The sequence below is a fragment of the Manis pentadactyla genome, chromosome 4 (genome assembly GCF_030020395.1).
Source record: "Manis pentadactyla isolate mManPen7 chromosome 4, mManPen7.hap1, whole genome shotgun sequence".
Classification (NCBI taxonomy): domain Eukaryota; kingdom Metazoa; phylum Chordata; class Mammalia; order Pholidota; family Manidae; genus Manis; species Manis pentadactyla.
This window is the reverse complement of record NC_080022.1, coordinates 176092513-176107612: the sequence shown is the minus strand read 5'-3', so window position 1 is coordinate 176107612 and position 15100 is coordinate 176092513. Positions and strand designations below refer to the sequence as shown.

At 41.4% G+C, this 15100-nt stretch overlaps 1 protein-coding gene across 7 annotated transcripts in view; it reads left to right on the top strand.

Moving 5' to 3' along the window:
- TEX2 (testis expressed 2) overlaps nt 1–15100 on the top strand; it is a 92986-nt gene that overhangs the window by 30217 nt on the left and 47669 nt on the right. For all 7 annotated transcript variants that reach the window (XR_008997419.1, XR_005027632.2, XR_005027629.2 and 4 more), the window contains one exon: nt 7902–9561. Coding sequence is in view for 4 of the 7 variants with exons in the window: in XM_036899945.2 (XP_036755840.2) it covers nt 7927–9561 (1635 nt within the window). In the remaining 3 variants the exon portion in view is untranslated. The remainder of the gene's footprint in view (nt 1–7901; nt 9562–15100) is intronic.

The following is a 15100-nucleotide window of genomic DNA, read 5'->3' as shown; positions in this document are numbered from 1 at the left end:
GTAAGATGCTATAGTCATTTCTTGTCTTCTCTGTGCTGTACTGCCTTCCCTGTGACCTACCTATATTGTGAGTGCTAATTATTATTCCCCTTTTCCTTCCCTCCCTTCCTCTCTCCTTCCCTCCCCACCCATGCTCCCCCATCCCTCCCCTTTGATAACTGCTGGTCCCTTCTTGGAGTATGTGAGTCTGCTGTTGTTTTGTTCCTTCAGTTTTTGCTTTGTTGTTATACTCCACAGATGAGTGAAATCATTTGGTACTTGTCTTTCTCCGCCTGGCTTATTTCACTGAGCATAATACCCTCTAGCTCCATCCATGTTGTTGCAGATGGTAGGATTTGTTTTCTTCTTATGACTGAATAATATTCCATTGTGTATATGTACCACATCTTCTTTATGCATTCATCTACTGATGGACACTTAGGTTGCTACTGTATCTTGGCTGTTGTAAATAGTGCTGCAATAAACATAGGGGTGCATATGTCTTTTTGAATCAGTGATCTTCTTTTCTTCAGGTAAATTCCTAGGAGTGGAATTCCTGGGTCAAATGGTATTTCTATTTTTAGTTTTTTGAGGAACCTCCATATTACTTTCCACAATGGTTGAACTAACTTACATTCCCACCAACAATGTAGGAGGGTTCCCCTTTCTCTGTATCCTTGTCAGCATTTGTTGTTTCTTGTCTTTTGGATGTTGGCCATCTTAACTGGGGTGAGGTGATAGCTCATTGTGGTTTTAACTTGCATTTCTCTGAAGATGAGTGACATGGAGCATCTTTTCATGTGCCTGTTGGCTGTTCAAAATTGCAGTTTTAAAAAAATTAAAGTGAAAATTTATATATGCTATTCAACCCTGTGATTTCACTTCTAAAAATATTTACTAGGGAAAAAATCAGAAAGGCACTCAGTCAAAGGCTACATACAGCACCGTAATGGATTGCAACATGGGTTTGTAACAGCAAAAAATTTGAAGTAGTATCCTGTGTTGAAATGGTTACATTATGGAATATTCATTTTAAATAGCTATTTAAAGACTTGTGTAAAATAATTTTTATTGACTTGAGGGAGTGTTTAATAGTTAACATTTAGGAAATGTTTGCTTGTACTGGAGACCAAGCTCAGTGCTTTACTTAGCTTGTTTTATTTAATCTGAACAGTCTGTAGCCATTCCCATGTTACAGGTGGAGAAGTGGAGGCTTGGTTAAGGTAAATAATTTGCCTGAGGGTCAGACTCCAGCCACGTTGGTGGAACTGAAGCCAAAGGCCTAGCTGATACCCACATGCTCGATTACATCACTGTGTCATCTAGATTATAAAAGCAGATTACATCCATCCCTACATACATAAAGTGTGACTCACTTTATAAAAATGGATCTTCCTGTGTATTAGTGTGTTAGGGTAAGGTGTGGAGGATGGACCAGTGCAATTTTATATTCTGAAGATAGTGATTTTATTTTAAAGATTGACATGTATTTACATGTAACTTTTTTCTAGATTATAAAAAATACCTACAAGTAGAAAAAAAACTACTGATAAGACTTTTATGGGGAGAAAGCTAGCAATATAGCCCGCCCCCCGCCTTTTTGCCTGGTGTGTGTATGGATATAAACATTTTTGAGGTACTTAACAGCTACTGCAAAATTGGTTCCAGAAAAGTTTTTACTAGTTATGTTCCAACCCTTAGTGCACCAGAGCATTTGTCTCAACCTGCCCTTGACTGCATCACACGTTATATTTTAATGATGGAGTTTGATGACTGAAATTGTTTCATTGATTTTTGTTCCAATTCTATGCTATGTTTATTGAGTTGAGCTTTTTGGGTTTTTACTGGCCATTTGAACTTTGGGGTGAATTGCCTGTTCATGCACTTGGAAGGTATGTATTAATGACGCCTTCTTAAATTTGACCATTGAAGACCTCAAGAAGAAAGACTCTTACAGTATCGTTACTAAGGGGAAGTTTCACTCTGCCAGTTGGGATGCATTTTTCTTACAGCGGTGAATTAGTGGTCTTTGGTTAAAACCAGATTTCTTAACCACTTGGAATTTATTTCACTTTAAAGTTTGACCTTAAAATTTAAGGAATGATTGGTAAAAGGTACACAGGACCTCTCTGTACTACTTTTGTAACTTCCTGAGAGCCTATAACTGTTTCCAAATAAAGTTAAAAAAATTCAAGGAATGATAAAACTTTGACACCCTCCTTTTACTACTTGTAATGGGGCTTGATAATTCTGACGGAACCAAACAGTGGGAAGGTGGTAGGAGGTGATGTATGATGACAGATCCCAAACCAGACAATGGTTAGGAATACTGCTTTTTTTGGTTAGTTTTTGAATTTGGAAATAATCTCAAACTTTAAAATAGTTGCAGAAATAAAAACTAAATAAAGAACACAATATACTCTTGACCAAATTCACCCTTTGTTAATATTTGACCCCTTGAGCATCAGCTTTTGAACTGTGCTCCTTTGTGATCACAGCCACTACCCTCTTCTCATCCTCCTTCCCGATTTTCAGCCCAACGGTGTCCCAGGTTCCAGGCGTTCATTCACCTGAACAAAAATATTTACACCCAGTTTTCAGACAAGAACCTATAGTAGTTCTGTTTCCTAAGCTCTTAACTATAAATCCAAACACTTAACCTTTAAAGGTTTTGAACAATTGATTTCCTGCCCCTCAACTCAAATACAAACCTGCCTCCCCAGCCCCCAGCACAGCCCCAGCTGTTGCTGAACTTGTTCTGACTTGACTGACCGGTCCCCATGTCATTGCCTGTCCGAGCACTTATGTTTCATATCTGCTGTATTCCTTTCTCCACACCTTTTGCTCTGAAGTCACATGCATGACTTTTCTGCTAACAAAAAGAAAAAGTTATTTCCAGGCTGCTTTACTTAGTTAGCACCATCTGATTTGAGTAAGCCTGTACCACACTTTAATTACTTTGGGTTTTCTTGCTGTCATATAGATGTCATCATGTGGTGTCCGCCTGTTGTCACCTTGAGTTCCCCCAGTCAATGGCACCGTGGTAGCTTTCATAAACCTCCATAGGTTTTGAGTGGTTGAGCTGGAGGCTTGACTTGGCTTGAATGAGTGACTGTGAGCAGAGTTTGGATTTCATTATCAGAACCATCTAGCAGTCTAAAGCAAGATTCTAATTGTGTTGATGCTTTGGAATACCTTTTTCCTGCAGAGATGTGGCACTGTTCCCAGGTGGGCCTTGCGCGTGGCAGGTGAAAAAGTCCCTGCAGTGTCTGAAGGTGCGCACCTGTTGTTTACTAGGGTGTCAGCCCTCTGTTGTGTTTGTGGTGCAGGCCGCTGCTGGGTTGGAAGAGACTTTGGGTGTGGGTCTGGGAACCTGATAACTAACGGGAACGGATTCTAACAGTCCAAGTCTAAGTGCTGAGGAGACATTATCTGTGCTGGAAGTGGAGTACTTCTTTTTCCTTGTTTTTAAAAAATCTAAGGCTAGAGCTAGTTCATTATCTGTAATGTCAATATTGGTTTTTGTTTTCAGCGTGGAGTATTAACAGATTAGAGTGGCTGCTGGCAATTCTCAGCTGCTTCATTGAATTTCAGTGAATCAAAGGATAGCTATTAAGATGTACTTGAGAGTTTTGGGCTAAATCAGATCTTCTACTGTGGCTGGCTTTGACTAGATTTACTGTTTCCTTTGCAGCATCAAGACAGAACAGTGGAATCTCAAAACCTCTTCCTTACTTTTTATAAAACCAGATTCTATTTAAGATGCACAGATAAGAGGTGTTAAGCCACCCTCTGCAATACAATGCAGCTTTCCTCTTTTCCTCTGCCAAGAGAAGTTTTTGAATTAAAACTATTGACTAACACAATCCATGCTAGCAGATGGTGCTCATACAGCATATGCCCAAATGAAAATTTGTTCAGCGGCAGCAAGTGTCTAACAGACTGAACTTTATAAAGATAAAAAATTTTAGTAATCTTAAAGGATTAGCGATGCTCCAGAGAAATGAGGCATTTTTCAAACCAGGCTTCTTAAGATGCTAAATTACTGTGCTCTCTATATCTAGAGACTAGTTCAATTTTCAGTCAGAGTTACTTCCTACCCTCCTTGCTTCCCTTCTCTTTTTCCTTCCTCCAGCACTTCCTCCAATCTAGCATATAAATTAGAAATTAATAATTATTATTATTATATAAATGGCTATATCACTATTTTTTCTAATGTGGGAGGACCATATGGATAAGTCAGCAGCCTGGACGAAACTATATTCTCTTTTTTTATGGCTCTGTAGGATCCCAGGATTGAATTGTTTGAAATACAGCTGGGGGTTGGAAAGGGAAGTTATTATTAGAAAACAAAGAAAGAAAGCAAGGAAGGAAGGGAGGAAAGGAAATAAAGAAGAAAGGAAGAAAAAGAGGGAAAGAAAAAGAAAGAATCCCTCTCATACCAGAATTTAGAGAGGTTATTATATCTGAGTTAATAAATGCCAACATTGAGTCTTGAAATACCCCTTCATTTTTCATTATACAGCCTGATTTATTGTTGATTGGCTTTTCATGGCCTAATTAATGATGATAACCTTTTGAGTGACTAGAAATAAAATGAATTTCATGGATGTTTGGTATTCTAACTCTGACTCCACTGAAGTTGAAAGCCTTTTGGGGTTCATGATAAGATAATTGTTTACAGGCTTCCTGTTGGAGGCCTTTGTGTTTTATGAGTTCAGGTCAGTAAGAGTCATAAATTTGTTCCTTGTTTTGATGGTATAGAATAGAAACCTGCATAAATGCTGGGGAGAGAAACCTTATTAAAGGCTTTCTCAATCTTAGAGCGATAGACATTTTTGCAAAACATAGTAACTTCAGTTAAGAATTATAGTCAAGACCTTGGAAAACGCTCATTGGCAGACAGGTTGAGATATTCTGCTTCCTGGAAACATAACTAAGGCTGAGGTTCAGAGGACATTTTCTCTAAATAGCTTCCCCCCTAAAAATATGGGAGCATAAGTACATTCATATTTATTATCTTAGAACATAACCACATGGTAGTGTAAACACTAAAGAACAACGTGAGCTTTTTGAATAGACTTACCTGAGTTGGCCCACTGAGTGGAGAACAGTCATTTTGCAGCTGGGCAAATGGACCCTGAGATTTCCTTGCATTTAAAGAGCAGAAGGTGCTGTCTAGCCTCGTGGTATGTCTTGGTGAAAAACTAGTGAAGTGGAGCCAGGCTTTGGTCAGTGTGGACTTGGGGGAGTTTACTCTGAATCTCTGAAGCTACTGCCTGAGCCCTGGAGAAAGACATTAGTGATGGTGGGCTGGACTGCCTCCTGCTACTCCAGCTTCCCAGTCCTGCCCCCCAACCACATAGTTGGGCCCTGTTGGCTGGAGACAGCCTGGTCAGAGATCAGCAGAGGTCCCAGCAAGTCAGGGCCCTGACTGTGCGGAGGAGGATTGAGCACGTAGGCAGCCTCTGGTGGCCGTTCCAGGGCAGGTGCCAGCTCACTCTTGCCTGGGGCCTTGCCTGGGTGCTGAGACCACAGGCTTCAGGATGCACTGCTGTTTCCTCCTGTTGGCCCTGGACTAGACCTGACTTTGCAGATTCCCAGGCCATCCCACCCTCACCTGCAGACAGGACTGTCTGCTCATGCCATGCTCCACAGAGGACCAACTCACACTGTTCACCCCCCAAATTGTACACTCTGTATTTGCACCTGCGCCCACAGTCACCTTCACATGCAGCCACTGCTACTTGTGAAGAAGCCTCAGAACAGCAGAGCCTTGCAGACCATCCTTTATGTTATTAAAGCAATTCAAATGAAGCTTATTTTTCAGCCTACTGAGGATTATCAAGTTCCAAACTTTAAATTACCCATATAATTTTCTTTTTAAATTACCCTCATAAAAATTAGATGGCAGTTAATGAAAAACATGTGTTGTGCTTGGTATTTTTCTTCTTACTGAGCCTACAAACTTGTTGGCTTAAAGACAACAGGGCAGGATTGTCCTGGACCCAAGGCTATGTTCTTTTAGCTTGCTGCCAGCTCCTGGATTTAAATTGCCTTGTGTGATTGATAAAGATCATTCCCTTTCCATGGATCTAAAGGGAATAGGAAAGCCTATGGGTCATGAATGAGCATGGGCAAAACCCTGTTGCAAAGTGTTTATGAATGTAATTTCTCTCAAGTATTCATACTCAAATGGGTAGTTTCAGATATGCCCATGTGCTGGGCTTGTGAAACGTAATCCTTGTCATCACTGGGTACTCCTGTTTCTAATGACCCAGGATCACTGCTTCCTGCACCCCTGCCTCCCCCCCACCCATTACCTTTTCTCTTGTTGGTAGTATCAGTTGCCAGCATTTTGAACATGAATATTTGGCAGAAGGCTTACCAACAGGAGTTTTCCAAACTAAAGGAACAACCAAGGAACACAGTATTGAATGTCAGTGGTAAATTACTTGTATAAATATATCACACTGGGCTGTGTATAATTGTCAGTAAGCATAACATGTAGGGTTTTATATTTGAAAAGAACTCTTGATCTTTCATTTTACAGAAGAGGATTCAAAGAACCAGAGACGTATTGGCTTGTTTTAAGGTCCCACAGAGTCAGCTGGCAGAGGAGAAAGCAAGGCAGCCCTGTCTCCTGGTCCCCAGGCTGCTCTTCTGCTCCCTCGTGGTGCCTCTCTTATACTGGTGGCCTCCCACGGTTCCCCACAGCCACCCTCCATCCTGGAGGTGGAGGACAGACCCATGTGGTGGGACACACCCATGCTTCTTTCTAATTATGCTCCTTCTGCCACAAACTACCCATCAGTTTACAAGGCCCAGTTGGGTGTCCTGCCTCCCACACTGGTCTCACCATCCTCAGAATGCCCCAAGTCCACTTAAGTGTGTTTTAGCTCTTTTGACAGGGCCTCATTCCAGATTGTGGTGGTAATTCCCATCTTGTAGGACCTGTCATGATGCCTGGTGTGCAGTAAACGGGCCTGAAGTGAATAGGGAGAGAGGTAATATACTAGATGTTACAAAGTGGGCTTGGTGTCTTCTGATTTGCTGCCCAGCTTTTCAGGTGTCTGTCTGCTCTCCAGCTGGCTACTAAGCTCCAGAAGAGCAGAAAGTATGGCCTCTGTGTCTCTCACCATAGCCCTTAGCAGAGTTCTCCATTCATGGTGGTTACAGCATTGACACTTCATTTTCCTGCCCTTTGAAATACAAGTTTAAAATACAAGTTTACTTTATCTTGAAGCCTCAGAACATGGCCCCATCTTCATGGCTGGCTAAATGGCGCCCACCATTGGAATAAAGAAGTCAACAGGTCGTGGCAATTAGTTTACAGATTTCCCTTTCTGTACTTGGATACTGTGCTACTTATTTGCAGTGACAAGATAGTGTGGGTGTTGGTGGGAGATGCAAGCCAGATAATTGTTAGGATTGCTGTAAAAATTGCTGTGGAAACAATAATCCTCCTGGGTTAGCTTCTTATAGCTAGAAAACCACTAGTGAAATTTTTGTTCCAAGAGCTTCAAAATCACCAGGTTGCTGCATTTTATCCTGGTGGACTTCTGAAGTAATGCTGGTAACATCTACTGTGCAGGTATTTAAAACCTTGGAATACAGAATTGCTGATAGAAATGAGCCAGTTAAGAAGGAGGAAATGACACACAAATGTTGTGAAGTAAGACAGATTATATGGCATTTATAACACTGGTTTGTAGTTTGCTCAAAAAAAGAGAATACCTAACTGGAATTTATCTGGTGAAAATGAAACCATTAAACTCACTCAAGTGAAAAACCGGCGGCCATCTGCCAAGTAAAAGCATAATTACCATTTGGAAGTGAGCTTCATCTGTGCTTCTGTCTGTACATGATGGTGTCTCCCGCGGAGAACCCTCTCTGACTTATGGTTTTCTCACTGTTTCCAGAGCCTGAGCCCCTGTGAAGCCGGCAATGACAAGCCTGAGTGGTCGCCATGCCGGAAAACCCACTGACATGCCAAAACCATCAGCCCCCAGGGTGCACGTGCAGAGGTCCGTGTCCCGAGACACTATCGCCATTCACTTCTCGGCATCCGGGGAGGAGGAGGAGGAAGAGGAGGAGGAGTTCAGGGAGTACCTTGAGGAGGGGCTGGGTGACCAAAGCATTGTAACGGGGCTTGAAGCCAAGGAAGACCTCTATCTTGAACCCTGTGGCCATGACCCTGCTGGCCCTGCTGCCCAGCCCAGCCTGGCAGATGAACTGTCTGTGTCCCCTGCCATTTTGCCTGTGTCCAAGAACACTGTAAAGCTCTTGGAGTCCCCTCCTCGGTCAGTGCAAGTATTCAGTACAGTGCCATTGGCTCTGTCCCCAGGTACATCTTCATCCAGGCCCTTAGCTAGCTCCCCCAGTGTGTCATCCCTTTCTGAGCAGAAAACCAGCTCTTCTTCTCCATTGTCCTCTCCTTCCAAGTCTCCCAGCCTCTCAGCCAGTGCCTCGTCCTCCACCCTTTCCAGCACAAAGCCCTTCATGAGCCTTGTGAAGTCCCTGTCAACCGAGGTAGAGCCGAAAGACTCCCCCCACCCGCCAAGGCACAGGCACTTGATGAAGACATTAGTCAAGTCTCTGTCCACAGACACCTCCAGGCAGGAGTCAGACACTGTGTCCCATAAGCCACCTGACTCCAAGCTGAATCTACACCTGTTCAAGCAGTTCACACAGCCACGAAACACAGGTGGGGATTCCAAAACCGCACCCTCTTCCCCACTGACTTCTCCCTCTGACACGCGCTCCTTTTTTAAAGTGCCCGAAATGGAGGCTAAAATCGAAGACACTAAACGACGCCTTTCAGAAGTCATATATGAGCCTTTCCAGCTCCTTAGTAAAATTATAGGGGAAGAAAGTGGCAGCCATAGGCCCAAAGCCTTATCTTCAAGTGCTTCAGAACTCTCCAATCTGTCCAGCCTGAATGGTCACTTGGAAAGCAATAACAACTACAGCATCAAGGAGGAAGAGTATGATTCCGAGGGGGATGGCTCTGGGAGTGACCCCAGCGTCCCCAAGAGTGACCCCTCAAAACCCACTGACGAGCCCACAAGAGAGGCGGAACTGAAAAGCTCCCAGGTGAGCAGCCTAAAGGATTTAGGCCTGAAGACTGGTTCTCTAGTTCTTGAGAAATGTTCTTTGTCTGCCCTAGTGAGCAAAGAAGATGAAGAGTTTTGTGAACTGTACACTGAGGACTTTGATTTGGAAACAGAGGGCCAGAGTAAGGCTGACAAGTTCCCAGATATCCCCCTGAAACCAGAGGTGCTGGCGGACGATGGTGCGGCTCTTGACAGCGAAGAGGAGGTAGACCCGGCGGCGCAGCGCCCGGAATTACCAGTGAAGACGCTGGGCTTCTTTGTAGTGTGTGTCTACGCGTACCTCATCCTCCCCCTCCCCCATTACGTGAGCGGACTCTTTCTGGGAATTGGCGTTGGATTCATGACTGCAGTTTGCATGATTTGGTTTTTTACACCACCAAGTGCTCATAAATATCACAGACTACATAAAAATCCAGGACGGTGGAACACAAGGTCTCTGGATATCAAAGAGCCTGAAATACTAAAGGTAAGTTTCTCTGCAGCAGCTGGCTGGCACAGACTTTCTCTCATATAAGGCGTGTTTTAGATACAACTTAATTTTTTCAGTTATTGTCACTGGGTTTTGCGTAAGTGGCATTTTTTACTTTAGGGGTTTCTTCATTCTCTAGGCACCCAAGACACTTAACCTGGTAAACCACGTTCTGGTTCAAGTTTTACCAGTTCACCAAGTAGTTTTTTAAGGATAGTGCTGTAGAGTAGCACGTACATCCAGTTCCTATGTCATCTCTCTAAACTTTCTAGGGGTTTGCTACTTGCTGAGGATTCGTTATAGCTGAATCTGTTAGGATTAAATATTCTTGAGACCCTGGAGAAGGGTTAAGTACTCCTGGGATGCAAGAGAAGGGGAGGAGAAAGAGAAGGCAAACTAAGGTCAGTGGATGGCCAGTGCTGGCCCTCACCTTTCCTCTGCACACAGCGGGATGTTGGCTGGAGAAAGAGACATCACCTGTCAGTGCATGTCAGATCTCGGGATTTGGGCATCGTGAGGGGTGTCGAGACAATCTGTTAGGATGCAGGAAGAAAATACTAGAACTTCCATTTATATTTATTTTTGCATATTTAAAATATTTTTAGTATATTGTATATGTTTCATAATATACACAATATAAAAGTACAGCTGGAGCTTATATAGTTTATGCATCATAGGCACATACATTGCATATATTTATATATCAGTTTTTTTAATTGCAATAAAATACACAAAATTTATCTTCTTAATTCATTTTTCAAGTTATATGGTATTAAATACATTCACATAGTTGCACAGCCATCACCACCACCATCTCCACACCTTTTCATCTTGTAAACCTGAAGCTGTATGCCCATTACACAATAACTCCCCATTTTTCCTGTCCCCGTAGCCCCTGGAAACCCCCATCCACTTGTCTTTTTGATTTTGAATGCTTTAAGTACATCATCTAAGTATAATCACACAGTATTTGTCATTTTGTAACTAGCTTATTTCACTTCTCATAATGTTCTCAAGGTTCATCCATATCATAACATAATGCAGAATTACCTTCCTTTTTAAGGCTGAATAATATTCCATTGTACGTATAGACCACATTTTGTTTATCCATTCATCCATCAGTGGACTCTTGGGTTCCTTCCACATTTGAGTTGTGGTGACTAATGCTACTATGAATGTGGATATACAAATAACTCTTTGAGATGTTGCTTTCAATTCTTTTGGGAATATACCCAGAAGTGGAATTGCTTTATCATATTGTAATTTGATTTTTAGTATTTTGAGGAACTGCCATACTGTTTTCCACAGTGCCTGTACCAAATGTTTTACATTCCTACCAGCAGTGCAGGAGGGTTCCAATTTCTCTACATCCTTGACAACACTTGTTTTCTGTTGTTTTTTTTAATAGTTCAAAGCTTGTTTGGTTTCTCTGTTAATATGTTTTTCCTCCTCTCTGTTTAATTTAAGAATACTTAAAAATAATCTTTATTGTCCCAAAAAACAAATAAAAAAACAAAAACAAGGGGAGGAACTCTCAGGGTCCAAATACTAATTTGTTTTGTTTTTTAATTTCACAGACTTTCTACCTTATTCAAAAGAAATGCATGGCCAGTGTTTTAAAATAAAACACAAGAAACCCAAAGAAAGAATTTATTCTTTATCATGCTAGTGGGAGGGAATTAGAGTTAATGTTTTGGTATATATCCTAGTTTTTGCTTTTGTATTTTTAAATTTCTGCATTCATAGATACATACATCATACACATGCATATTCATGCACTCTTTTTGTTTAGATTGAATGGGATCATATATTTTGCAACCTGACCTTTTTTATTTTTTCCATATAATATATTAGGAGACCATACACACACACACACACACACACACATATATATATAGAGAGAGAATATATACATATTACAATATATAACATATGGTAATAGACTCAGAGACTCTTTTTTAAGAGGAGCTGGTGCTGAGTCTGGAGGATATGACATACTTAGGCTTAGTATTAATATATGAAATGGAGCAAAAATGACTCACTATGCATGATTGCAAAGCGTTTTTGGTAGAGCAGTGCTACTACCTGAATTACATACCCTCTAAGGAAATTAGTGATAACTTTACCAAAGAAAAATGATACTTATGTTTATAACTTCATTGCCCAATGACCAACTATGGCATTCAGTTAAACTGGTTTGAGCACTTGTTTTGGGAAGATTTTAATTTTAGTCCAGTCAGTGTTCAATGCTGAGTGTAATCACTGCTATGTGTCAAGAGTTACTGACTACACAAAGAATGCCAAGAGAATGGGACTTTAATGGGAGTCTGGTCGCTTTGATCTGATCATTGTAAATATAAAACAGCACCATGATATAGAGCACCTATAGTGAGCTAAGTGTTGGGTGCATTGTCTCATTTAATCCTCAGCACAGCCCTTTTCAGTTAGGGTTGTAGTCATGAGGCAGCAGAGGCACAGAGAGGTTAAGTTACTTGTCCATGGTCACACAGCTGGTGAGTGATGGAGCCGTGCAGGACTGTTTCTTTTAAGTCCTGATTAAGCCATGCAGGACTGTTTCTTATCTCTCTGTGCCTGGATAAATGTATTTGAATTTTCCTTGTAGAGAACAAGTACTTACATGCTGTCACAGATGGACACCTATTACCCAAGCAAATTGTCTTAGGCTGTCTTATGAGTATTCTTCATGATTGCTGTTTTAACGACTCTGATGATCATTCTGGTAATTCTTTTTCATTCAACTTGTTTAGAATAGCTTCATTACTAATAAGGAAAGTAATTTTAGGCTGAGGTCTGTCATTTGGTGTGCAGGACTGTTTTTAGAAACCTGGCTAAATACATTCTTTTTTTTTAGATAATTATTTTTTATTGAAGGGTAGTTGACACACAGTATTACATTATTTTCAGGTGTACAACACAGTGATTCAACATTTATATACATGATAATTCTAGGTACCAGCTATCACCATACCAAGTTGTTACAATATTTTGACTATATTCCTTATGCTATACATTACATCCCGGTTACTTATTTATTTTACAATTGGAAGTGTATATATATATATATATATACACACACACACATATATATATATATATATAAATACATTCTTTATTTTTAAAAGGGATGCCACTATAGATTAGGAGGGTCATGTATGTTGCAGTCCAAAGATTTCAAACACAGATGTTCTTTGGTCTTAATTACTTTTACTGAGGAAGAGAGCATACTGTTGGGTCTGTTTTAAAAGTATAACCCTTTAAAACCTTTAGCAGCATTGACATTGAATTTAGGACCCAAAGGTTGTGATAAAAAAAGGAAGTATAGTGGAGTCTAACTTTGAGCGTCTATTTTCTGTTGTATTTTCTCAGTGAACATTGTGCTTTACTTTCTGCAGGAGGTAGGATAGCACAGGCTATTGTAACCAACTAGAAGTTTGTTTCTTGCTCCATTAACAGTCCAGTATGGGTATTCCTGGTGCGTGGATGACCTCCACATGTTGATTCAGGGGCCTGGATTCCTTCTGTCTTGTGACTCAGCAAACTTTTTCTTAAGGGGCCAAGTAGTAAATATTTTAGGCTTGTGGGTCATACCATTTTGGTTTCAACCACTCAGCTCTTCATTGTAGCAAGAAAGTAGCCGTAGACATATGGAAAAGAATGGGTGTGGCTGTGATCCAGTGAAACTTCACAGAAACAAACCTCAGGCCCAGTTTACCCTGCCCTTAGGTAGCAGAATTTTTTGCATCCAACTGGCAGAAGGGAAAAGAAAAAGTAAAGAGAATGTATACTACTTATAATGCCCAAATCTAGAAGCCAGGCAGTGACACACATCACTTCCATGCACATTCCCCTGGGGTGAGCTATTGCACAGGCCCTGCAGAGTGCTCAGAGTCCTGGGAAATCCAGGACGTGGCTGGGCAGCTTCTTCCCAGCAACAGCGCTACACTATGGAACGGGTACCTATATTTTGGAGGCACAGCTGCTTTCTCTGCCTCACTTTCATAGTGCTTATCAGTGCCACAGTTATCTGTTTGCTGCCTTCTCTAACACACCATAAGCTGCGTGAAGGCACAGCCATGTCCATCTTGTTCAGCATTGGGTCCTTAGCACTTAGGCACTTGATAATTGTTATGCATGGATGCGTAGATGGATGGATGCATGGGTGAGGTTTTATCAGAAAATGTAGGCAGTGAGTCAGTATTGAACCTGTCATCTCCCAGTGAAATTGCTTTTTAAAAGAAATCCCTCATACTTGCTTTTAAAAAAAGTTTGGCAAGAGGTTGATAGGGGTGATCTTTTACGAAGACAAAAAAGTAATTACTAAAACATACAGCTTATGGTGAGTTTTTTCTTTTCCCACTGCAACGGAAAAGCCAAGATGGTCCATCTTTGCAGGATTTGAAACTTGATGTTTATTGCTTGATCATTTGGCAATAAGTCTGTTCTCTTACCAGCATTCCTAGAGTACTGCCCTCCTGAATTCAAAGGGTGTATGCCAAGTAGAGTCTTGGAGAAATGGAGATGGTAGCGAGTTCTAGATTTCTATTCTGCCTCCAGATTTATGGCTTTAAGGTGATGGAGGAGATGGGCTTTGGTTTCTTTATATAACAGATCTGTGCACTTGTTTCTAGGGTGAATTGAAAGGGCTTCTTTCTGAAAATAGCTTGATTTGGGGAATTAGCTGTTTGGAGTTACTTTCCGTGTATCTGGTCCTTTTTAGTTATTTTTTTATAGAGGATATAATGGTGCAGTTCTTGAAGGCTGGTATGGAAACTTTTAAAGAAATTCACTGACATAGGAGGCTATAAGCCTGCCTGTGAGACAGAGCTCTAGTACAGGGCCAGCCTCTTGACAGTGATCCTGCATATTTCATGTCCTATGTAGATTCTGCCTGGGAGCCCCATGAACCAAGCAGGGCTTGGTACTTGAGGACTGTTTCAGGAGACTATGTGTTTTTTTAAAACTCTGAGCCGTGTAAGTTGTCGTTGATGGGTCCAGGAGGTACTTGCAGCCTGGACCAAGAGTCTTGTTCCTTTTCTGGCTCCATAAACAATTCAAGGAGCATTGCAGTTTTTCTTTGAAGTGACTTCACATGAAGAGGCATGGGAGGAAGAGAGAAGTAAACCTTCTCTGTACTTTATCTCTGGGTGATTTTACTATTCTATCCACACTGCAGACGTTTGTATTTTAAAATGACACTGCTACAGTGATGGGTATGTGGGATGGTGAACCAAAAAGACCAATTTGCAGCCAATAGTAGATATTCTGAAAGACTGGTGTGCCATTGGTTAGGCCTCATGGGTGCTCCACCATCTCCCCCTCTGAACCCTGCCAGTCGGCAGCTTTACTTTCTGGAATACAGCAATCAGAGCCTCTGTGAAGCCAAAGAGTTGTCAGAATCCAGGAAGAACTCTTAGAACCTCCTCCAAATCCTGCTTGTTCTTGATGTTTGGGATCATAGATTCATGCTGTTGATGAGAAGCAGCAAATAGGAGAAAGGTTGCCGCAGGCATTCAAC